At 39.4% G+C, this 27352-nt stretch overlaps 1 protein-coding gene across 1 annotated transcript in view; it reads right to left on the bottom strand.

Annotated features, from left to right (window-relative positions):
* The window catches only part of LOC122794924 (probable ATP-dependent RNA helicase DDX60), a 3096781-nt gene that overhangs the window by 2278909 nt on the left and 790520 nt on the right, over positions 1-27352 (bottom strand). Inside the window, exon 7 of the mRNA XM_044063517.1 lies at positions 10286-10438. Coding sequence (XP_043919452.1) covers positions 10286-10438 — 153 coding nt within the window. The remainder of the gene's footprint in view (positions 1-10285; positions 10439-27352) is intronic.

Below are 27352 nucleotides of genomic sequence, written 5' to 3'. Positions count from 1 at the left end.
TCCCAGTCTCTCCTTGTTTCTTGAGCTTCCTCACTGTTTCAGCATCATCCCTTTCCACTTTGAATTATAGTTTTCTGCCTGTATAAGTTTACTGCCAGACACCTTTGAATGCTTTAGCTAGAGTGCATATCTATAATGAGAGACTCAAATCCATCCACTGTGCTAATGTTTATTGGTTATCAATTAAAAATGTCACAGTACCACCTGCAAACTAATGGTTTAGTACAGAGGTTTAATAAAACACTGAAATTCATATTAAGAAAAGTAACTGATGCAGATGACAAGAAATTGTTGCTACCCTACTTGTTTGTAGTAAAATATGTGCTACAAGCTTCAGATGGTTTTATCTTATGTGAACTCTGGTACAGCAGACATCTCAGATTCATCTATCCATCCACAACCCCTTTTTCACATTTTGCATATGGGGTTGGGGTGTCACTTCAACAGTGACAATTATCTACAGCCAAGGTTTACACCACAGAAGGTTAGTCTTCAATCCTACAGATTATCACAGTCACAAACACAGTCAGTAAAAGAAGTCTGAAAGGTGTTCAAATTAGGAGAAATAGAGTCATAGTGAATGGAGAAACCCAACAGTGACAGTTCCCAAATCCTGCCTTAAGTATCAGATTCATTAATGACATAAAAAACTGAACAGTATTCCAATGTCTGATACCAATTACATGCTTAAAACCAGTAAGTAAATACAGAGCCTATAAAAGACAAAATACTCAACAACACTAGATTTGACAAAAGAGTAATTGCAGATACCATTATCCTCTTCTGCATAAGTGAAAAACAGTATTTGTAACTCCAGTGGTCTATTTACACACACAGACACATGCATACGCACATGTACTCATTCACACACACATACTCACATACGTACACACATTTTCACAAAGTATACCACAATCAGCATGGTTTGAACTGCATATTTGTAAGTGGCTAATGCTGCTGGGTTAAATTCAGCCCTGAGCTTCTTTTGGTGGTAGTACTTTTAAGAACATTACTACCTTATTATCCTGTCATAAGCCCCTAAACGACTTACTAAAAATCTCAAAAGAAAATGGAATACAGTGTTTTATACAATAATATCCAATGTAGTGTTTCAACACTTTTCAGCATCATTCTGCACTGTACTCTTTCAACAGGTTGGGGTGTTGTTTTACTTGTGATCAGTATGTAAGTAATCTAATGTCCAGAATATAAATATATATTATATTGCTACTGCTTCATAAGTGAAAGTCATACATATTGCACCACACAATGGATTTCTGGGGTCATTGGATGCATGCTTGATTTCCCTTCCCATAGTTTACAGTCTTACACTTTGACACATAGATCTTGAAGATAATCTAGTCCTTATGTCTTTATATCTGAAATCCCCAGATAAATGCATTCTGTAGCTGTGCAACATGCTATTCTTTTCTGAAAAAAAAATGCTACGAATTTTAAAACAGAATGGGTCAATATTCCTAGTTACCACCAGAAGGCATATATAAACATTTAGCTGCTCATGTGTTCCCCTTTTGGTTCACAAAAAAATATAAATTTGACATTTTTTCAGGTTGACAAACTAGGTACGTATCTGAAACATAACATTAGTATTTTCTTATGAAATCATACCAAAAACTATACTTTCTGTATTTTGAAAGGGTTTGGGTTTCTATACAAGTCTGACATTGTGAAGTCTGCCTCCTCCAACATCTGTTAGTCCATGGATTTTTGATGTATAAGGCTGACTATCCAGACATCTTTAGCTCAAAACTGTATAAGAATATCTTGCACTACTACAAAGACATTGGCATTTATAAGAAGACTAAAATTCAGATCAGAATGGGTACCGACAATTGACAAACTGCAGCATTTGTAGAACAGACAGTTACAAATGAAACTGTAGCTACCAGTTGTCTTAAAAAAAAAACAGACAAACAAAAAACATAAATATGTGGAGGTGGTAGTGGTGGTGGTGGTGCTAGGCCTGAAAAAAAATTTTTTTGTGAATAAAGCTTATATTTTATTCTTTTTACATAAAGCAGTTATAAAAAGACATTTAAAATTAATTATTTTTCATTAAAATTCAAAACACCACTGCTCCTTTTCCTCTGATGACAGGAGCACAGTCTAGACGCCTGTATGTATAATTACGCCAGTAACACTTCATGAAATTTCATGAGAATATGTCAAAACTACTTTGAAGACAGATATTCATGTACAAGCAGGCAAAATAATCTGAAACAGACTGTATTCTATGGGCAGACTTTCTGAAAATTCTCAGAAGTTAAGATATTTAACAAAATCAGACATGCCTTGACAACTGCATACCTTACAATTTAAGCATAATCAGTGTCTTAGCTGCTAGAAAACATGTCTCTGGTGCTCGGAAGATCAAAAGACTTTAAGTGCTATTTCTATACCAGATGCTTGAACTTATAAAGTTTTATCACGGGTTCTTATTAAGCTTATGGTCAAGGAGACCATATACAAGCTCACCCACATCACCCGATATTCATAATTCTCACTGATGTATGGCACATGGATGTATTTATTTATTTATTTAACATTTGTTTGCCAAGATAGTCTGATTGGACAACAAGTGTCCATTTTCAGCAGAGTCCTGGGGAGAAATACTCCACAAGTTCACAGAGAGAAGAAAAATTTACAAAAGAGACATTACAGAGTAATAGCATACAGATTGTAGACTTTACAGCCGTTAGTATACAATAAGAGGATATTCCCCCTTTTGGTTGAAAATACAAGTGTACAGAATATACAATGAGAGTAGATAAGAACCTGGTAGAGCATTGCAAGATATTTCACAACTGAATAGGAGTATATATGCTTACATTTTCCATATATACATTCAAGCAAATATACATGTAAGGGTATACATACATATATATGCATACACATACATACATATATATACATACATACACACATACACATATATACATATACACTACATATATATATACACACACACACACACACACACATACACATATATATATATATATATATATATATATATATATATATATATATAAACACACACATACACACACACTCACATACATATACACACGCATGTGGACACCCACACACACACACACACACACACACACACACACACACACACACACACTCATATATAAGTTATCGCTCACACATGGATAGGTATAGTTAGATGGTGTTGTTTGTGTTGTCCAGGACAGATGAGGTGTAGAAATAGTAAGTGGACGAGGCTTCAGGGGGTCAATTAAAGTTGCATAGATGGTTGGCGAAGAGGTATGTTTTAAGTAGGCTTTTGAAGGAGGGTGTGGAGCTTTGTTGTCAGAGGTCAGGGGGAAGGTTGTTCCATATTTCTGCTATTTCATGGGCAAATAGTGATTCCCCAGAGTTGTTTTTGCATGTGATGGTTTCGATTAAGGCTTTGTTGGAGGACTGAAGTTGTCTATTTGAATTGTAGAAGTTCAGCATGCTAATCAGGTTGGGGTTTTCTCGGGATAGTACAGAATTAGATGAGCTAGGCTGAGTTGATGGTACCTTAATAGGTTGGGAAATTCAAGCCAGTGCAAGGCTTGTAGGGAAAGGCAGTGTGGGATCATGATTTGGCATTAGTAGCGAATCTAGCAATTTTGTTGTAACAGATGGAAAGTTTATTAAGGTAAATTTTGTAAAGATTAGTTAGAATTGGGGATGCATAAAGTAGAGTAGATAGGAGATGGGTCCTGGCTATTACAAATCGAGATTCGGTGGTTAGATAACGTTTACAGCAATAGAGGCAACCTAGCTTTTTGTGGACTTTAGTGATGGTTGTTGATATGTGCTTTGTGAATTTGGGTTACTGGTCAATAGTAACTCCTAGGAGTTTAGCCTCAGTGACAGGAGTGATTTGTGTTTTGCTGGTGGGAGAGTATAGAGAAAGTAAAGTTGATCATTTTGGTAGAGTGGAATAGCAGTAGTTGTGTTTTCTTGGGATTTAGTATGAGTTGTGAAGCCAGTTCTCTATTTCAGAGAAGGCTTCTTGGGCTTTTTGTTGGAGAAGCTGAATGTTGGGTGCAGAGCATATGAGACTTGTGTCGTCAGCGTATTGGACTATGTCGGCTTTAGATGTAGTTGAGTGGAGTTGGTTTGTCAAGATATTAAAAAGAAGGGGTCATTGATCCTTGTGCTATAAGGAGGTTGGGAATGGGGGGGTAGAGAGTTATGACATTTGACGGATTGCTGGCGGTTATCTAAATAGCTTTTAAACCAGAGGAGGGTGGGGTTGTTAAAGCTGAGGTCAGAGAGACAACAGTTTATTATGTGAGACTGTGTCGAATACCTTGGATAAATCTAGGAAGGTAGCTGAGACAAATTCACCTAGATTCCTGTGGGAGTTTATAGTATTGGTGAATTTGAGTAAGGCAGTGTTGGTGCTGTGGGATGGGTGAAATCTGTGTTTGGTTGAGGAGAGAAGGTTGTTGGTGAGGAGACAGGAGAGGAACTGGTGATGAATACATCTTTCTAGGATCTTAGAGACGGGTGAGAGAATTGCAATTGGTCGATAGTTGGAAAGGTCTAGGGAGGGGCCACGTTTGTGGAGTGGTATGATATATGAGGTTTTCCACAGGAGTGGAATGGTATGTTCGATGATGGATCTATTTATTAGAAGTGAAATGGGATAGGCTATAGTTGTGGATGCAATTTGGAAGTATTCGGCAGGAATGTTATCAGCTGCAAGGGTGGTTGGTTTGAGTTTGGCTAGGAGTTTTTGAATAGTAGAGGTAGGAACAGACTTCAGTGTGAAAGGTATGGTATTGATTTGGGCCTGAGGTGGTTATGGGGTGTTGGAGGAAGTGACATTGTTTAAGAGTTTGAGTACTGAGGAGGTGAAATAGATATTAAAGCTGGACACTATGTCCAGGTCTGTACCTGTTATATTGGGTGTGGGAGTGGTGGTTCTTCTGGGCTGTAGGATGTTATTTATTGTTGCCCAGAATTTTTGCGGGTTGGTACTGTATTTGTTTTGTTGAGTGATACAGTAATTTTGTTTATCGAGCTTAACCTGCTTTTTTGCTTTGTTTCGGAGCTCGTGAAAGGTTTGCCTAGCTGTGGGTGATCTGGTGTGGCGCCAGGTTTTCCAGGCTTTATTTCTGGCTCTAAGTAGGGCTTTTGTGGTTTTCTGGAGCCAAGGGGTGGGGTTGCTACATATTCTGATAGTTTTTAAGGGGGCTAGTTGGTTGAGGATATTTAGGAATGTGGAGTTGAAGTAATCAACTGCTTTGTCTAATGAAAGTGTTTTGATGGGAGACCAGTTGCAATGTTGTTATGAAGTGGTCTCTAGGGAAATTTTTATTAGAGTGGGTTTGGAGAAGGGAGGGAGACTTCATTATTTTAAGTTTTTGCCTAAGGATAAAAGGGGACTGTGGTCACTCAGAGAGTTTTGTAGGGTACCACACTGATGGGCAGTATTTGGTTGATTTGTGAGTATCCAATCAAGTATAGATTCTCTTTTTGTGGCATGTGGGAGTATCTACAAGTTGAGTGAAGTTATATAGGTTAATGTGGTAGGTGGGTGTGAGAGAATGGATGGAGTTCCAGTCAATGTTTACATCACCTAGCATGATAGTTTCTTGAGGGAGGGAATATGAGGCCCAGTGAAGTATGGATTATAGGGTGGTTAGGTTGTGATCCAGGGGTATATAGATACCCAGTAGGTTTAGGTGCTTATGCTGGTTAAAGGCAAACTTTGCAAATAGAGTCGCTGCATTGTTGAAGCTGGGGGAATTTTTTGGAAGAGTTGGAGTTGTAGGTTGGTTCTGTGAAGCAGAGCTAAGCCTCCGCCTCTTTTACATAGCCGGTTTGCCCAGAGAATGTTATACCCAGGTGGGGTGATGGAATTATCTTTAATATGTGGTTTAAGCCACATCTCTGTGATGAGAATAATATCAGGGTTATATAAGGAGAAGGCAGCGTGAAGGTCTTCTATTTTATTCATGATACTGCGGGTATTCATATTTAACATCAGTACATCGGTGGGTTTGTGCTTAGCTGGATAGTGATGGGTGAATGATTTATTAGCAGAGGTTGCTGGCCCGAGGTTGGGGTGAGTGTCTCCTACTAGTAGTAGCTGGGTAGTTATACAGGTGAGGGTTGTTAGGTATTGGACGATTAGGTAGTGAAATTGTAGACTTGGTTGCTTTTTAGATGGATAGAAGTGGTGCACGGGCATGGTATATGGGGGGTTGGATGTATATGGTGGGGTATATGCTTGCGAGAGTGGGGGTGATAGTAATGTTGTGGGTTAGGGTGGGGGATTTGGGGTGGAAAAAGTGAGTGATTGTGAAGAGATAAGAGGTGCTGATTGTGGCTACGGAGAGGCAGGTGAACAGGGAGGTTAATTCCAGGAGGGTATAGTGGTGATGAGACGGGGGGTAATGAGACATAGTGGGAGTCAGGTTAGGAGGAATTTATATTTGGTAAGAGTGTGAGTTGTGTGAGTAGGAGATATGAGATATTAAACTAATTGTCAATAAGAACACATGGCACTTATCAAAAAGGATAGGGGAAATTTAAATGTAATATTAGCCAGAACATCAGCAATAACATTCTAAAGATTTTTCATAATATATACAACTATTTACATATTTGTATATATCTATATCTATATATCTATATCTATATATATATATATATATATATATATATATATATATAGTTCTACTTCAAAACACTAAATTACTGTAACATTGAACCATAAAACAGTGAGACCATAACATCGAAAGTTCAAAACACTGAAAACTTAGAACAATGAAACTACATAACACTGCAAATTTAAATCCTTGCATCCCATAATATTAAATGTTACAATGGACATATTATTACCCCCTCCACCTCAAACATAACTAAATCGACAAACACACTTGTTTCAAAGTTTTCACAGGGGTCAAGCCCCTCTGCAACCCCTGCAAATAAAATATACCAACTCCAAGATCGCACCACAGTGGAGACAAGGTAAATTTACCATTCCCTATTGTACTGCAATCTCCATACAGCATATACAAATAATATCTCAAACATGCCTCTATTTTCCTGACAACACGTACATACAGCCAAAATAAAAACTTACACCCCTGCTCACTTATCACATTACTTTCCACACTAACCTGACTTTTTTCAAACTAATAAATCCATCATTCAAACACAACAATGCTTAACCGTTATCTGATAAACTTTTACTACACAACCTGAGAACTTCTCTTAAACTGCAAAACATATCATCCGACATGTTTATTTACTACATAATTCAACTTCTTAAAGTGATATCACAAAATTAACACTTTAAACCATAACCATGTAACACTTTCGATGATATAAGACTCAATGATTTAAATTTTCATTGTTATGTAATTTCAATGCTCTAACCTTTCAGTGTTCTGAACTTTTGACGTTATGGTCTCAATGTTTTGTGGTGCAACATTATTAATAATTCAGTGTTTTGAAGTAGACTCACACCCACACACACACACACACACACACACATATATATATATATATATATATATGTTGCGTCTTTCGGCTTTTCCCGGTTAGGGGTCGCCACAGCGGAACTCCGGTCCGCTAATGATTGGCAGTTGATTTTTACATGCAGAGTTGCCAGCCCTGACGCACAACCTTCAATGAAGGTACGCCCATTCACGCATGTCTCCACGCAGAAGACACTTTCGCTGAGAATCGAACCGGACAGCGTCTTACTGTGAGGCAACAATGCTACCACAGCACCACCACCGTGGTCTTATATATATATATATATATATATATATATATATATATATATATATATATATAGATATATATATATATATATATATATATATAAAATGTGTGTGTGTGTGTGTGTGTGTGTGTATATATATATATATATATATATATATATATATATATATATATATATATATACACACACAAATTTTATCCAGTCATATAGAAATAATCTTCTCTAATTTTCCTGCCATAACCAGAATTAATTTTCTTCTAACATTTCTATGTTGACATACTTTTAATTGTACAAATTATCCCATATTTTCCTGACTATACAAATCACTTACAACTTAATACTGTCAAACTATGCTCTGTCTTGTTTGTTTATATTATTACACTAACTGTTAGTGATCATACCTGGTGTAATTTCATTCAGTTTTTGTTTCAGTAGCAAATTTAAAGAAGTTGCAAAAATGTCTAATTCTGGTGCATTGCAAAAATACTCTTGTTTCCTCTTCCTTATAGCATTTACTTACGTAAATTTTCTTTAACTGTTTTATATACTTTATGTGACTGTTAACTGTCAAAATATCCAAAGACAACTTCCAAAAAAAATTCCCCAGTTTAAAAAAAAAATCTTTGTTTTTTGTTGCTTTCACATAAACCGTTTCTTTCCTTGGTCACCTGTTCAAATTTCCCATTTGCATGTGTACAGATCACAGGCTAAGTAGAACATACCCAGTCAACAAAGGTAGGTAAGTAAAAAATAAATAACTATGAACCAAATGCCATTAAAGAAGGTTTACCACTCTATTGCATGCACAGGCTATAAGCCATACAATTAGTAATAAAGCAAAAACAATCTTGTGGATTGGACTCTGCATGCATATAGCTGATTTGGAAGTGCTTAGCAGCTAGGTGGCCTGGAGCAAGTTACTAAGCAGCTCTGTTTTGATAACATATTTGATCATTACGAACATACAACAAAAATAAGCCAAATGAAAACTAAACCGATACCCTTGAATGGCTATCTAATCATACCTTTGATAGAAAAAGCATGGGTAAGTACAAACATCACTGTTTCCAATGAAAGGGTGAGGTGGATGAATAAATGAAAACAATACTGTAAATGGGTATATATAACACAAAAGTGGTCACTGAAAACTGTACACAGTTAAATAAAAATGTATTTTTTGTAATCAGCCTGTAAAATGAGTTTTATGCTAACCATAATTTATTTATTTATTTGTATTTGTTTACCAGGATGGTCCACTGGGCCAAAAAGTGCCCATTTTCAATGGAGTCCCCGGGAGAAAAGCTCCACATAGAAAAGAAATTTAAATACAATCACATTTTCTACATACATAGAGAGATAACAACTTAAAAAAAAACAGACATACAATCTTATCATAAATTTCTAACTAGAACAACAAAGCCAGTATACATTATATACAAAATATACAAAGTACAATATCATCTGCTTTGGATACTGTAGAGTGACGACAGCAAGAGATAGTTGCATAACTGTTAAGCTGAGGGGAGAAAAAGTTAGTGAGATTAGGTGGGGGAAGATGCTCTGTAGTCGTAGCCACATATACACTGCCATAGGGCTAATATATGCTGTTTTAGAGACTTTTTGAAGTATATGTGATTGGAAATAGTACTGATAGAGCTGGGTAGGGAATTCCAAGTTTTAGCAATGGTACATGAGTAGAGAGACTGACCAACTGCTAGACTGGGTATTTGCACTTTTAGAAGGAACTGATTTTCAGATCTGAGTTGTTGGGAGGGCTTATGGAGAGTAAACAAGGAGGTAAGGGATGGACAATTGGAAGGTTTGGTAATGATACTGTGAGCTGTGGGTAACTGCAAGTAGGTTAGGTGATGGGGAAGTTCGAGCCATTTTAGTTTGCGTGAGGAGATACAGTGATGGGAGGAGTAAGTTTAATTGTTAGAGAACATGGCAACCTTGTTACAACAGGACTCGATCTTGGATTTTAAGGAGCTTTGAATGTCAGTGAACAAATGGGCACTGTATAAAAGTGAAGGAAGCAAACAGGATAGTGCAAGGGTTTGTCTAGCAGCAGAGTAAGTAAGCAGCAGATTCAAAAAGAAAGTTTATAGGCATGTGAAACATACCAGGTCTTTTTTTCAGGAAACAAATGATCAAACACCAAACTTGCTATAAAATGCACTTCATAATCATGACCAAAGCAATTCATGAACTCATTGCTGGCAGGAAAAACTAGATGGTCATAAAGGTCTAATATGAGTACTGCTACAAAACAGGAACAATTATCATAATCGATTGCATAGACCTATAGAACTGTTTCTAGGAGCCGCTAACTCTTCATTTTCACAATCAGAAGATTAGGACTCCCAGAAATAGCATAAAATCCTGATTAGAAACAATTTCCTAGCTTTCTGGTAGCTAAGGTTCCAGTTGGACATGGCTTCAAGGAGACTGAGTAAAACTTTTTCAAAATGCTTACCAACATGAATTGTAAAGTATGTATAACCAACCTAGTCTTACCATTTCAAGTAATTTGGAAACACCATCCTCCCATTTTCCGTTTTCAGAAAGATTCCGTGCTCGTTTTGATAATGGTAAATGAAGTAGGAGAGCGATATGCAGGCAGTATAGTTTGCACAAGTCAACTGCTTCCTCAAAACTCAGTGTGTTTTCCTGAAATATGGCGGAAAAAAAGCAAAATAAATGTAAACAGCAGGTTATAATGTGATGCTATAAATCTGCAAGAACTACTAATTCTCTATAGTTTAATTTTTAAATTAATGGAAAAGTGCTCATACTCTATGAAATGCTCTGAATAATTTTCCTACTTCTAGTTTTGTAACTCTTCTGCTCTCCTTCCTTCCACTATGTCTCTTTCTTTTTGTTAATCAACAAATCTCAAAGATCCATGGATTCCTTTCCATACATAAAAGCAAAGACCAAGTAAACAACAGATTGGTAACCATACTAGAGAACACAGTGATGTAATGCAGGGATGTGTTCTGTTAGCTGTATTGATTCAGAAAGACTACAGCAATGGATATGAATCCGACAGTGGAGTTTTCTTTTTTTTTTCCACTAACCTGCAGCTTCAGAGTAGGTATATTTAAGTTTGGGGAATGAGGGGGGTTCTAGGGGGCTTTCTCCCCTGCCAAAAAAAAAAAAATTACCTCCATGGATCAGCAGATTTTTTTAGCTTTATTTAATCATTCAGCAGTCGATAAAAGTGCTGTTGATGAATGACATGTACCCTATTTTAAGTGGATTTCTGCCCGCACACATCTGTAACTTATACATACTAACTCAGCATTCATACAATTGCAAAGAAAGGGAAACAATAAGGATTTATGCTATAGTCAAAGAGATGTAATTTGGATATAGTACAACTGGTACTTTTCCGTTATCGGGGCAACAGTTTAAATGTGGTAGTTCCACTCGGAGTCCTCGCACGGCTGTTAGCTTGCCTATGTCTCTTGTGTCTTTTGACAACCACTTCTGTCTAGCCTTCAGATGTCACATCTCCTTAGTAAAGTATTATCACTGAAAATGTAATCACATACCCTGTTTCTTCAGATGCTCAGATTCCTACCTATTTATTGATGGAAGCTATGATTTGCTGGCAACAGTTACTATAGGGAGAATTAATAGGAGCTACATCACTCTTCTTTCGTTTTTTTTGTTTTTGTCGATTACAATTCTAACACGGACTACCACTACCTAATCTCTCCCTAATGTAAGATTTAAAATTATGTACATGCATTAGGATTCTGAGTGCCAGCTGCAATTCAAGTCTTTCAGGACCATTTTTAGACATGAAAGATGTGGTTTGCTGGCAACAGTTACTGTTGGCGGGGGATTGACAGGAGCTGCTTCACTTTTCTGTTTTTTTTTTTAAATACAATTTGTAATAGGGACTATCACCCCTTCACCTCTCTGTAATGTCAGCCTTTAAAAATAGGTAACAGAGACTTTAAAAGCTGTAGCTGGCATTCGGAATCCTCGCAGAGCTGCCTGTTGGCCCTGAAGTGGTGTTTTTTGAAGTGCGTATGAAAGCATCATTAATGTGCAGCAGTTTGTTTGTTTTATTAAAACTAAAAAAAACAGATTTCTTTCCAATTTATCTCCGGGTATGACTTACCTTACATTCTTCTTCTTCTTTCAGCTGCTCCCGTTAGGGGTCACCACAGCGGATCACCTGTTTCCATTTCTTACTGGCCTCTACATCTTGCTCTTTCACACCAGCCATCTGCATGTCCTCTCCCACCACACCCATAAACCTTATCTTAGGCCTTCCTCTTTTCCTGTTACTTGGCAGCTTCATCCTTAGCAACTTTTTCCCAATATACCCAGCATCTCTCCTCAGCACATGTCCAAACCAATGTAATCTTGCCTCTCTGGCTTTGTCTCCAAACCTTCCAACCTGGGCTGACCCTCTAATATACTTATTCCTAATCCTGTCCACCCTCGTCACACCCAGTGCAAATCTTAACATCTTCAACTCTGCCACGTCAAGCTCTGATTCCTGCCTTTTTGTCAATGCCACTGTCTCCAACCCATATAACATAGCTGGTCTCACTACCCTCTTGTAGACCTTCCCCTTCACTCTTGCTGGTACTCGTCTGTCACAAATCACTCCTGACACTCTTCTTCATCCACTCCATCCTGCCTGTACTCTCTTCTTCACCTCTCTTCCACACTCACCATTACTCTGAACTGTTGATCCCAAGTATTTAAACTCATCCACCTTCACCACCTCTACTCCCTGCATCCCGCATCTATGACTTACCTTACATTACACTACCATAATACACAAAATAAGCAGCCATGTAATGATTTCAACCACCAGCTACTGCATTTACAGTGTTGCCCCGATAACAAAAAAGTACTGTACAATTTGATCAACTATACCACTCATGACTAGTGAATCAAAATCTAGCCATGACAAAAGTAAATGTGACCAACTAAAATGTAACCACATACATGTGCAAATATAAAAAAAACTATGTGGTATTAAATTGGTCATAGTAGTCATGTGTGCTCACGTGGGCATGTGTGTCTGTGTGGTACAGAAAGAATGACATAGGTTCTAAAATATGGTGGAAGATGGTCACTGGTGACGACACCCTGACCCCATATACTAAACGAGAAAGGGGGTTGACACCAATATATGACTACATATTGAATTATATAAACACACATTCTGCATACAAAGGTGTGGACTGGATGCCTTGCTTTATTTGCAGGTGTTGGTGTTTTCTGTTATTGATATATCTATTTATACACACACTCACGTATGCACACACACACACACACACACACACACACACACACACACACACACACACACACATGGCCTCTCTGTGTTAGCGTGGGTTTTCTGCGAGTGTACTGGTTTCTTCTCACATTCCAAGGACATGCACTAGGTGAACTAGACACTCAGAATTGGCCATAGTAGTCATGTGTGCTCACGTGGTCATGTGTGTCTGTGTGGTACAGAAAGAATGACTGCAGCAGAGTTAGCCACCAGGCAGGGTGAACATAGGTTCTAGAATATGGTGGAAGATGGTCACTGGTGATGACACCCTGACCCCATATACTAAACGAGAAAGGGGTCTGACACCAATATATGACTATATATTGAATTATATAAACACACATTCTGCATACAAAGGTGTGGACTGGATGCCTTGCTTTACCTGCAGGTGTTGGTGTTTTCTGTTATTGATATATCTATTTATACACACACTCACGTATGTGCGCACACACACACACAGACATGGCCTCTCTGTGTTAGCGTGGGTTTTCTGCAAGTGTACTGGTTTCTTCTCACATTCCAAGGACATGCACTAGGTGAACTAGACACTCAGAATTGGCCATAGTATTCATGTGTGCTCACGTGGGCATGTGTGTCTGTGTGGTACAGAAAGAATGACTGCAGCAGGGTTAGCCACCAGGCAGGGTGAACATAGGTTCTAGAATATGGTGGAAGATGGTCACTGGTGATGACACCCTGACCCCATATACTAAATGAGAAAGGGGGTTGACACTGATATATGACTATATATTGAATTATATAAACACACATTCTGCATACAGTGATGGAATAAAATCAACTAACTATTCATCTCCTCTCAAACTACCACACATGCCCAAGACTAAGCACACTCAGTTGAAAGGCACTCAATCACACATTCTCCATACTAAAACTGAAAAACACACACACACACACACACACACACACACACACACACACACACACACACACACACACACACACACATAAAAACAGTAACACCAAAAACCACACAAGTCAAAAACCCACTTGCAGCAAAAACATTTACTTTTGCAGGATCAAACCACCCCTACAACCACCACACCCATCACAGCTTTATATAAACCAACTCCAAGATCACACAACAGTGGGAAAAGGGCATATCCCCAATCCCCACTGTACTATGATTTCTTACAGCTGATTACAGACACCTTACAGTCAGCACTGTCAGAGTTTAGGCAGCTTGTGCCTTTGTGAACTGTAACATGGCTGGTCAATATTCAACAAGCCAATAAAATGTCTGACTGAATACCTGCCTATCTATCTAACTGTATATAATCTATATTTATATCTATATCTATTTGCCCATATCTCTCTATCTGTGCATCTATATCTATGTATCTCTCTCTATGTATAATAAATAAATAAATAATAAAATTAAAATACACACACACATATATATATGTATGTATATATATATATATATATATATATATATATATATATAGTTTCATAGTTTAGTTTCATAGTAGTGTACTAGGCTATCTGCCCGGGGGCATTTATAAGCCTAGCCAACAGTGATGTGGCTTTACGCCACCCCATACTATATAGTTGCGCCTCTCTAGTAGTGACACATGTGCGACCCCATTATTTAGTAAACTATACCTCTGTCTAGTAGTGACACTGAGGTGACTCCCGGGGTAAACTTGCGATCTCCCATCCATGCATCGAGATTTTTCTTGAACAGTGCCAATGAAGGGCTCTGTCTCACATGAACTGGGATTTTGTTCCAGAGTATGGGTAACCTCTGTGTTATGAATCTATCCCTCCAGCATGTCCTATTCATATTTGTGCAGAGGTTGAAATCTTTAGCTCGTGTGGTTCTGGTGGATTTGGATTTTTTGAGATGGAGCATGTCCATCAATTCCTGGTTGGACATGGCCCTGTATGTTAGGCACAAATCACCTCTGAGCAGGCGGTATGCTACTGAATAGAGCTGGAGTTTCTTTAATCTAGCTGGATATGACACATGTTTGAGACCTGTGATCCTCTTGGTGAGGTACTTCTGTGGTCTTTCCAGTTGTTGCATGTGCCGGGTGAGATACATCCCAAATGGAGCATTATATTCAATCATGGGCCTGACAAGGGAGGAATATAGAGGTACAATGACCTCCTTTGATCTGGATGAGAATCCCGTCATGATGAGATGGGCAAGGTAGAATGTCTTTCTGACCACTTTGGCAACATGGTTGTCAAAGGAGAGGTCACTATCGACTTGAGTCCCCAGGTCTCTGATTACTTCTTCCGTATTCAGTGGGTTATTGTCTACGTGATAATTTGTGGGTACTTTGTTTTTCCCAAAGGGGATGACTATACATTTTTGGCGTTAAGTTTGAGGCCATGATTCCGGCACCAGTTGTCCGTTTCAGTGAGACCTTTCTGTAGGATGTGTGTGTCGGCAGGTGAATCAACTATGGCCCCCAGTTTGCAGTCATCTGCAAACTTTGTCAGCCATAATCCTTCCATATTTGCTTTCACATCTGAGAAGTAAATGCCGAATAGGAGTGGACCCAAGACTGAGCCCTGTGGGACACCACTTGTGACTGGTTTTGAGTCTGACATGGCTCCAGCAATTTTAACCTTATGGGTTCTGTTTTTTAGCCAGTTTGCTACCCATCTTGTGACATATGGATTTACATTTAGGCTGTTGAGCTTGTCAATGATGCCAGAGTGTGGTATCGTGTCAAAGGCCTTAGCCAAGTCTAAATAGGCAGTGTGGACAGCCTTGCCCTCATCGATGGCACTAGTGACTGTCTCAAAGAAGTCAACCAGGTTTAAGAGGCAGGATCTGCCCTTTACAAAACCGAACTGTGTGGGATCAAGGGTCTGCAGATCCCCAATGTCGCCATTTATGAGTTCCATGATGATTCTTTCCATAGCCTTACAGACCAGGCTGGTCAAACTTATGGGGCGGTAGTTACCTGGGTCAGTAGAATTTCCCCCTTTGTGGAGTGGGACCACTGTTGCTGTGCGCCAGTGTTCAGGTACATATCCTGTAGTGAGGCTAAGATTGAAAAGGGTTCTTAGGGGCGGGTTTAGTTCATCTTGAAGTTCACGTAACACGCAACCGGGGATACCATCGGGTCCCATAGATGCTGTGTTTTTTGCCTTGTTGAGTGCTGATTTCACCTGTGTGTCTGTGATGACAGGTAGGTTACATTCAGCAGGGATAATTACTTCATCTTTAGGGGGTGAGGGAGGGGAGAAATTTGCACTGAACCTATCTGCCAGAATGTTGGCAATGTCAGTAGGGTCAGTGAATTTTTTGTCATTGTGTACTAGCTCAGAGCATATCTGAGAATTTCCTCCCAAGGTTCTGACATAATTGAAGAAGGCTTTGTGATTGTCTTTGGTATCCTTGGCAATCTTTTTCTCAAAGTATGTATGTATATATATATATATATATATATATATATATATATATATATATATATATATGTATGTATGTATCTATGGTTCTACCTTACTAGATCGGCACACCGCAATGTTGGCAGCATCAACTGCAAAAGGTTGGCACATGAAGGTTGAAAGTTGTGGTAGTCTGACAATCTCTGGCTGAGGGAATATGCCCTTTCCCTGGGGACTGTGTGATCTCAGAGTTAGTATACATAATTAGCAGGGGGTGTGGGGGGTGCAGAGGGGTTTGCCACCCAGTTTTTTTGTGTTGGTTACATGTGGCAAGAAATTTACTCTCACATCACTGACTGGTCAGGTTTTTTCCAGTTGCTTGTTGTGTATTCCTCCTAATAAGGGCTAATGAAAGTTTTACTTTTCATCCAGTTGAACATCTCTCTTCTTACAGTTGGACATTGCTTCACATAACTATTCTGAGGCTTATCATCTGTTTACATCCACTTGTTTTTCAATGGAACTGTTTTAGTTTAGTTCTTATATGGTTTCTTAACATTCTTTTTACTATTTTTACGTTTCTAATTTTTTACTAGCATTTTTTAACATCTCTGATGAAGAATACAGAAAGCACCACAAATATTTGGTGCAGAACATCATTTACAGGCTTACACAATATTTAAATGAAGAGTTGTTCCCTGTAGATTTGACTGGCTTAACTGTAACTGTTACTATTTATGTTTAGTTAATATTTAAACAAAGAGTTCTTTCCTGTTGATTTGATTGGCTTAACTGTTAGTGTTACACAACAAATCAAAAATAAAGTGTTAGGTACCATCTTAATGTCACATTTGATTAAAATAAAGGCTCCAACGATCTACAAACCCACACACCTTGATTGGTTACCTGCCATTGACACTCCCATACACTTCACAATAAAAAACCCTTTTTCAACACTGCTATTTCAGAACCACTATGCAGTGCTTGGATGCTATCAATAAAGTCTTCTTGAACTGAAATATATCTGCCAAGTTTTATTGGATTGAGAGTGTCTTCCTGATGCCATCTGAACACCTGACTTCGAAGTGCCTGACGTGTGACCAACTGCATGTTGCTTGTTTATTTTGCTCATACCTGAACTTAGAATTAAGGTTTTGGTTGTTTATTTTGCTTACATCTGAATTATGATTTAAGGAGCACATTCCATCTAATTATTTGAGTGCATGCATATGCTGATTTTGCTCCTACCATTTTTCCGTTGCCTTTGCTGTATTTTTTAGCAAATCAAATATTTTGAAACATGATTTGCTCAAGGTATCTCTACACAGGGGTACTTGTTTCAAGTTGAATAATTGAGCCAAAATGGATGTTGGCTTTTTGAACTCATGCTTTGGCTCTTTCTCCTAGTTTCACGATCTGGACACTAGGATTTAGTGTGGCAAATTACCCCTATGTTGCTTTATATCCTTGGATGAGGGCTTTACTCACAGGTTTTGGCCACCTCCAATTTCTTGTTGGGAATTAGGAACTGGCTGTATCACTCCCTGAGACAACAGATCTGAAAGAATGTGAGAGAAAAGATGAATATGGTTACATGGAAGATTAAGGACCACAGCTTGAATAGGATAGGATGCCCAACAATGAAGTTTCTAACCACGCTGAATTATTTTTTAGAAATCAAGCATCTGTTTCCTGAGATGACGGCATCCAGAAAGATAGTCTTTGGGGGGGGGGGGGTTAAAAGGCAGTGATAGTCATTTTTCTTTCGAAAGAAGTGTTCTTAATATTGCTCTTATTTTTTGTGCCACCCTGCCATTTTAATTTTACTGTTGCATAGAAGATGTCTGCTGTATAGATGGAAATAGCTTTAAAAGAAAAAAATGTTCAAGGTTAGAAGGCTAATTTCTTTGGTAATTGGGAATAGGCAGCAAAAACAGTTGCTTGACTCCCTGCATCCACTTTCCCTTATCGTCCAGCTTGTTAAAGACCTCAGATGAAGAATTTTCATGTAGAAGATCTTGTATCAAGTGGGACATTTAATAGCTGAGCCTTCACAACCTCAGAGAAATTCTGCAGTCTCATCCAAGCATTTCTGTGCATAACTGTTCCGGTAGCAGTAGCCCTGGAACACCATGAACTGTATCATAAGCATACTTAATGGACTGCTTAGTGATTTGGGAAGCAAAAATAAGCAGGTCAAGTAAATTAGGGCTTTAGGCTGTGAGACATTTCTCTGTGGTTCATATGGTTGGGGATATTTGGCTAAAGAGAAACTCATTTACAGTGACATGCAGCTGTCACAAATTCACTGCAGGCACACAGAAACATGCAGCACCCTGACATTTGTAGGTTTGTTTCACCACTGCATAGGATTAACATAAACATAAACTCAGCAGAGAAGGCCAGTAGACTTTTGTGTTTATGGGTAAATTTCAATAACTGGCTAGTAACTTTACTGCCTGGATGCAGGAAAAACGAAATACAGACGACCTGGAAAAAAACAGCTACAAAAAGTGAGGAAGAAACACCGACAGGGGAAAGTTCTACAGCTGTTCAGCAAAAAGCAATGCAACCTCCAGACATGACTTCCAGTAACCTACAGGAAGATATAAGCCAACGGCACACAGACCTGGTTAAAATCAATGAAACACTGTTGGAGTATATCAACACAAACAACAAAAGGCTGGAAAATGGAAGAAGCTTTAAACAGATATTAAGAAGATGTGATAAAGATGCAAAAATCAGAGGTTGAAATGAAGAAAAGGCTGGCTGAATATGAGACTGCTCAGGAACAGATGTTTCCAAAAATAATGGAATTAGAGGACCGAGCACGTAAGATAAACCTGAGATTTCCAGCTATACCAGAGAAGTTGGAAGGAAGAGACTGCATTAATTTTATGAAAGCACAGATAAGCAACTGGACTGGAATTCCACAGCAGGAGTTGTTAACTGAAAGGACACATTGTGTGTATGTTCCAAACCTGGCTATGAGAAAGCAACCTAGACCTTTAATAGTAAAGAAGTAATCCTATCAGCAGAAGGAGTTGAGAAGAAGGACAAAGTACTGAAAGTGGGAGACAGCAGAGTGTTTGTGGAGAATGATTACTCACTGTACACCAGGCAAAGAGGAGTAAATTTATTCCACTATTCAGGGAATGTCGAGACGCAGGTGTGAGATTCAAACTGATGTACCCACCTGTCTTCCAGGTATTCTTCCCTGGAGGGGCAAAAGTAATTTTTTGATGAAGTACATGCTAAGGAGGAAATACAAAAGTTTGTCCAACAAAAAGTGAGCTGTGAAACAGAAGGAGTTTCTGCTTCTTGTTCTTCTGGTAATAAAGACCACAGAGAGACTGTACCTGTGAAATCTTTTCCAATGTTTCAAAGAAAAATGTTGGAGAGAAGGAAGGAATCACAAGAGTTGACTAGAAGAATCAAATGTATATTGGAAATTAAGCAGAGACAGGATTTGGAAGAGGGAGATGAACAGTAATAAAACCAGTAATTTAATGTGGTATTACAATGTAATAATTATATTGCTAAAATATGACAGAAAAAGGAAATCTAGAAATAATGTTTTGAGGCAGGGAAGAGAAGGGAGAAAGGTAACTGTAAGTAAAGAAAAAATATGTCTTAATAATACTATTTTTGGGATGTATGGTATTGGGGGGTTGTTTGTTTTTTTGTTTGAGGGCTTTCTATAAAAAAGAAGTTATGTACTCATCATAACATTTCATCAGTATTGTCGATTTTTCATCTCTCCTCACATATGGGTCTGGATCCGATCCATCGGATCTGAATCAGCAGTTACTAAGCTCATGGCAACCAAAAAGCTCTTGGATACCTCTCCCCATTACCTCAGATCTTGTTTGCTAGAATTATTACCATAGAATAATGGATTTAGTTTTAATGCCAAACGGATTTTTAAGGAGACTGCTTACAGAGTATAGGAAAAAACAAGCTGAGATCTGAAATTCTCTTCCCATTCAATCAGGAACCCCAATGAAGGGGGTTGGAGGGAGGGGATGTGAGGAGAGATGAAAAATTGACAATACAGATGGAATGTTATGGTGAATACATAACTTTTTTATCTGATATTGTCAATTTTTCATCTCATCCTTAAATATGGGACTGATCCACTTGAACTCACGGGAGAATGTTCCTCAGAACCATCGAACCAAAAGAGGCTCTTACCCTGGAGCCCAAATCTAACTAGTAATGAGTGATAAAGGTATGATGGTTTGCCCATGTGGCTGCTGCACAAATATCATCCATAGAAGCATTTGTCTGGAAGACTGCAGATGTGGCCATTGCCTTGGTAGAGTGAGCTTGAATGGATTTGAAAGGTTTCATGCATTTTGAGGAGTAAATTAAGGAAATGCAATGAGAAATCTATTTTGACAAGGTAACTTTGGAAACTGGTAGTCCTTTTCCAGGGCCTGCAAGGGCAATAAATAATTGAGTTGCTTTCTGAAACTCTTTAGTTCTATGTAAATAGAAATGTAACTTTATGAACATCATCCACTAAGTGCAGGACATATTTACCCTTATTACTGAAGTTAGGGAAGAAAACAGGCAAACTGGGCAGAAAAAAGGGGTTGGTATGCAAAGAGACTCTGTTCTTATGACAAACCAAATACGGAGGCTGGGAAGATAGTTCCTGAATTTCCTTCTCGCGGAAGTGATAGCCACTAAGAAAATAGTTTTCCAGGACAGGAACTTAATATCACAAACAGCTGCAGGTTCAAAAGGTAGTACCTAGAACAATGAGATGTAGTACCAAATTAAGGTCCCAAGTGGGACAAGGAACCTTATGGGGAGGCCTTAATGACATAGTACCTTTTAAAAAAGCTTTGCAAAGTTTGTGGGAAATGAGAGAAAAGTTGTCTATCACAATGTGAAAATTTGAAATGGCTACTAACTGTACCTTAATAGTAGAAACAGTAGCTCCATTATTGAAAAGATGGGCTAAGAATTATAGAATAGAGTGAATAGGGGCCATGAGAGGATCCACATTATGTTAAGCCCAAATTACAAACCTCTTCCATTTGCAACTATAGAGTTTTTAGTGAATGATTTATTGGAGGACATCAAAATATGATGGACTGGTGAGGAGAGCATAGGTTGTCTTGCAATCAATGGAACTGTAGGAACCAAGTCGTCAGCTTGAGATTGTGAAATTTGGGATGAAGCATTCCTGCTGGGTGTGACAGTAGAGCTGGAAAAGGTTACAGAATCCAGGGTTCTTTCTGTTGATGAGGCCAGAGGAAGGGAAACCAGATTTGTCAAGGCCAAAACAGGGCAATGAGGATTACTGCTCTCTTCAACGTGTTGGCTTTCTGAAGGAATTTGAGACTCAAGGGAATGGGGGGAAATATTACAACAGACTGGGAGGCAAGTTGTGTATTACAGCATCCATTGGGGACTGTCCCTGTGGGGGAATTAGAGTGAAGTATCTGCTGAATTTGTTTAGGGAGTTGATGCAAAGACAACACAGCAAGGCTTGCCCCATGTGCAGAAAATATTCTCCACTACATTCTGATTGAGGGGTCACTCGTGAGGCATGAGAATGGCTCTGTTCAACTTGTCCACTATGACAGTGGACCTTCCTGGAATGTGCATTGCTATAAGAAAGCAGTTGGATGAAATCACCCATTGCCACACTCTGAGTGCTTTTCAACACTGTGGATATGATCTGGCTCCTGCTTGCTTAAGTACCAGACCACTGACATGTTGTCTGACTGGATCACTACAGTTCCCAGAGGAAGAGTAGTTTGAAATGCTTGCAATGCTAGAAGTGCTGCCCTCATCTCCAAAATGTTTATCTGGAGTTTGGCCTCATCTATGGACCAGGTTCCTTATCATAGGAAGTAATTGGCTATCGGCCCCGAGGTCCATACAAGCCTAGCCAAGAGTTTAGCCCATGCATAGACAAATCAACACCTGATGCCCCTGTCCAGCAGGGACACGGGGTGGAATCCCAGGGATGTATTTTCTATTTCCCATCCAGTTATCCAGATTGCACTTAAAAAGGGGTTAAGAGGTACTCTGCTTCATGTGGAGAGGGAGTCTATTCCATAGATGGAGGAGTCTCTGGGACACAAATCTGCCCCACCAGCAAGTCCTATTGATGTCACAGAGCAGGTTGAGGCCACATAAGTGGGTTACTCAAATGGAGCTTGACTTGTGGATATGCAGCAGTCCCATCAAGCCGGGATCCGAGATCAGATCACCTTGTATACCAGAGGTGGAGAATTAGGCCTCCTTTCAGAGTGTAGAAAGGGTTTCCCAAACAAGGACTCTCAGGACACTTGGTTCTGCAGGCCTCCACTGTCACAAGGGCGGCATCTTCCATTATGGCTCCCCCCTCTGCCTCTGGGGGAAAATTCTCCGCATGTGTCCTGGTAGGAGCTTTGAGACTTTTTGAACCACATTTTCCCTCCACCTCTCTGACCTTTAGGGTAGGGTTTCTGAGGAGCAGAAGAAAGTATGCCCATGGCAGAAAGGGTCTTACCTTCTTTCTCACACCTGGATAATGTATCTTTGACTTTGGGACCAAAAAGGGATGTGCTGTCAAACAGGGCCTTGACAAATGAACACTTAAAATGCTCGGCAAAATCACATAGATGCATCCAGGTATACCTCCTCAGAAAGATGCAAGAACCTGCTGCTCTACTCATTCCTTCAGCTGCATGCTCGATGAGCCTCATGGAAGAGTTTGCTACAAAATGTAGGTTGGCTAACTGGGAAGCTACTTTCTCTTTTGCTTCCTCAGCTACTACTCCTTCAAGGGTATCTGAGAGCTCCTTGATCAGATTCCTTTTGTAATCTGGTGAAATGCAAAAGATAATTCAGCGACTGTAAGGCAAACGTCATGGAAAAGAACACTCACTTCCCACATCTATCCATCATCCTGGAATCCTTATTAGGAGGATGGATAGTTGAACTCTCCTCGAAAAGTTCCTTTTTGGTTGCTGCTGCCATGACCATGGCATCTTCTGCAACCCCTTTCATCCAGAAGGCCTTGTCAGATGGAGTGGTGATTATTTTATTTGGTTTCTGGGGAAGCTTGATGGAATCTGGGGTTTCCCACACTCGCTGAGAGATCAAACCTATGAGCTCATCGGTGGGCAGAGACACCCAGGAGGAAGATGGCTGGGAACCATAGGCCGCCAGGTACACCTACTCCGCAGGTGAAGGATTAATGGATTGCCAGCCACCCCCCTGTTTCAGAATATCCAGAATTGCCCAAAAGGAAACATTCTCAGGGGGTGACCATGGGGATCCTTCGCCCTCGTCAAGGTCAGTGTGTCTTCCATGGCTGACTCCTCCATGGAGTCCAAATGCTTCCTCTTGCAAAGTCTCTTCATAGGAACCTCCTCAGTTGGGTACTCTGGGGAGGTATCGGAAGAGGCAGGGGTTCCCAGATGGGTATCCTGGCACCTGAGGTCCCGCTGTCCCTGTGGAACATCCTGGTGAGAAGAGGAATGCATAGTATCTTGACAGAAATGCAGATCTGAGTGGGTAGGTGATTTTCTTGATGTATTGGCAGCTATAGTCCTCTCCAAAGCCCCAAAAGCTGACAGCTCCTGAATGGATAAGGACTCCAGCTCCAACAAGCCATGCTTTCAGGACCTTTGCCTTGCAGTCCAGAAGACAGTTCACCAGGGGTTGAAGCTGGAGCCAAGCTCACCTTCACGGAAGCCCTGAGGCACATCGACTACTCTGAAGACTTGGGAGACAAGAGCACTTGAGGTTCATGAGGCTCACTATGGCTCCAGGAACTCTCCAGTTCCAAAAAGGCTAAAGAGCTCTTAGCACAGATCTGATCCAAGAAAGAGGACATCTTTGGATCAAAGATGAAGGGCACCAGGTGTATTGGATTCGTCGACTCCAAAGCCTGCCCTGAAATCGGAGGAGGAGGAGGAAGGGGGGTGGATGGTTTAGACAGACCTGGCACTGCAAGGTCAAGGCCAAGGGGGACTTAGTCATGCCCTGTGCCCACATTTTCTGCACCATCTGTTTCACATTTTCTTCAGTAAGCCTCCTGGTCAAACAGGTTGAGGAAGCAGATGGGGACCTTGGTCTGGATAAGAAGGGAGATGGTATCCTTGATGGAAGTGGATCAAAGGTCAGGGAGTACTGAATCCTTGGTGGTGTCAAAATGGGCTTGAAGGGACTTGTTGTCGGATCTGACATCAATGGAGCCGATCTATCCTTACTAGATACAATCAGGGCTGAAGAAGCCAGATCCAATGCACAAGTGATATGCGCTGAAGGCTCTGACCAAGTCATAGACTCCACAGGCTCAGAAGAGTTTGACATTTTTGCTGTCAGCTCCAAAGATTCTGTCGGTGCTGAAGAAGGTCTCTTCTTTCCTCTGCCAGTGGATTTTGAGGAAAATGGTGAAGCAGGGCTCGAATGAGCTGATTTAGTTTTTGTGTAATTGCTAGATTTTACTTTATTGCCAGAAATAGACTCCTCAAATGCAGAAGATAACATTCCCCTTAAGATAAGATTATTTTTTTCTTTCAAACAAAGCTCGAAGGTTGATAGAATGGCAGATCACACAATCCTCTTGCAAGTGAAGGGACCCAAGACAACAGACACACAGGGAGTGTGAGTCAAAAAAAAGGGATCTTGTGCCAGCACTTTGTGCATTTTTTAAATCCAGCAGTTTTTTCTTACTTCTCCACCATAATGCAAGAAATATGGGCAGAGAAACCAATCTCCCAGACACATGGACACTTAGGGTAAAACATAGAAAGGGAGGAAAGTTTTTTTTTCCATAAGTATAGATGAAAATAGAAAAAAGGGGAGAGCTACTAACAATAGTAGTTAAGGAAATACCTCTAAAGGTAAAAGTGGAGGGGAGTAACCTATAAGAAGACAGTTACTATCAGGAAAGTGAAAGAGAGTGAGAGAGAGAAAACAAAAGTAACCTAATAAAACCCAGTTACTGCCAAGGAAGGGTTATTAAAGAAAAGGGAGAGATAGAAAAATACTATTTTTCTATATATTATTACTGTATTTAGACTATAGAAGAAAACTTTTAATAATATGACCTGATAACGCAAGAGCTAGCTGATCAGACCATGTCTTCGCAAAGTGGCAAATGAGATCTGAGGTAATGGGGAGAGATGCATTGTGGGTAAGGGGAGGTATCCAAGAGCTTTTTGATTGCCATGAGCTTAGTAACGGCAGAGTCGAATCCGAAGGATCGGATCCAAACCCATATGTGGGGATGAGATGAAAAATTGACAATATCAGATCACAAAATTTTATAAGGTGGGTAGAAAAGTTCAACATGCCAAACAGTGTATGCGTGTAACACAAAAACTGGTGCTAGACATTTAACAAAAAGGTGTTATACATAAAAGGTGGGAATAATAACATTTCAATACAATGATGTTTTTGTAAAGTCCTCAAATGTCAATGGTCTCACAGACAAATACAAAAAAAAAAGAATAGAGAGCTATATTAACAAATGTAAAGTGCAAACAGCTATGTTACAGGAGACACACTTGGAAAGAAGTGAACATGTGAATTTGATGCAGAAAGGTTTTTCGGGATGGCTATTCATTGGAATATCTGAGACAAAGGAAAAGAAGAGTACTTATATTAAATGCAAGCGGAGCTCCAAGGGTGATAGAAGAGGGGAAAAAGATAATGGCAGATTTGTACTGCTTAGAGGTTGCTGGCAAGGGAGGAGGATTACACTGGCTCACTATGATATATTTATATTCCACCTAAAATTGCAGTAATGGTGCTTAAGAAAATTCTAGGAGAAATAATCAGTTTTCAGCAAGGAATATTACTTATAGGTGGGCCTGGAATTTGATTTGAGGCACTGAAGATGTGTTTGGTGGGCCCAGAAGGGAAAGTATAACAAAGGAGGGTAGATTTTTGAAGAAATATATGAAAATATTTGGCATGTAAGATGGGAATTCAGTAATAGGAGTTTGGACTGAATTTACACATTATTGCTCAAGATATAAAACTGGGCTAGGCTAGACAGAATTTACATTTTACATTTTACTGAAGGTCTCGATACGTACCCAATAACTATTTCAGATCATGCGTCAATAATAACTAAAACAAAACACAGGGTAATGAAACAAAAACAAGACACTGGCCCTTTCCCACCTATCTGTTGAAAAGAGAGGAATTTAAAGGTTTTAAGTGGACATTATTCAGGAGCCACGTATTGCTGGAATAGGAGGAATCTCACAGAACAAGAAACAGATCAACTGCAGAATGCTAAACAGAAAAGAATTGATTACCTCAATATTATACATGAGTTTAGAAAGATTGCTGTTAAGCAACTGTTTTTTGATAATAACACTACACCACACAAAGTTTTAGCACAACGACTCAAGCAACAGAAAGCAGAAAGAGCTGTCTCCCAGCTTAGTTTAGGGAGCCTATAACAAGAAAGGTAACAAGAAATCCAGTAGAGGTATTAGAAATATTTCAGAAATTCTATTAAAGTCTGTATAAAGCAGAGAAATATGGAAGTCAAGAAAAGATAGTAATGGAAATGTTTATGGAAGAATGAAATATGCCAAGGTTAGAGGTAGATGAGGCTCAATTTCTAATGGTTAGGATACGAGATGAGATAAAAATTGTGATGTATAACCAATCCACGGGAAAGTCCTCGGAAATAGATGGTATTCCTGTGGAAGTATGGAAGCAAGGAGGGAAAAAAATGATAAATATCTGGAAGGTTTTTTTTAACAGTATTTTAAGAGCAGGAGAAGTACTGACATCCTGGAAGAAAACAGTTGTAGCTGTAATACCTAAAGAGGGTGAAGATCCGTCAGATCCAACTTCATGCAGGCACATTTCAATAACTGAAGCATGATTATACAATGTTTATGTCTACAATGGCTAAAAGACTGGCAAAG

Source organism: Protopterus annectens, chromosome 2.part1 (assembly GCF_019279795.1).
Source record: "Protopterus annectens isolate FY-2018-M chromosome 2.part1, PAN1.0, whole genome shotgun sequence".
NCBI classification, from domain to species: domain Eukaryota; kingdom Metazoa; phylum Chordata; order Ceratodontiformes; family Protopteridae; genus Protopterus; species Protopterus annectens.
The sequence above is the reverse complement of the archived record's forward strand: the minus strand, read 5'-3'. Positions and strand labels throughout refer to the sequence as shown.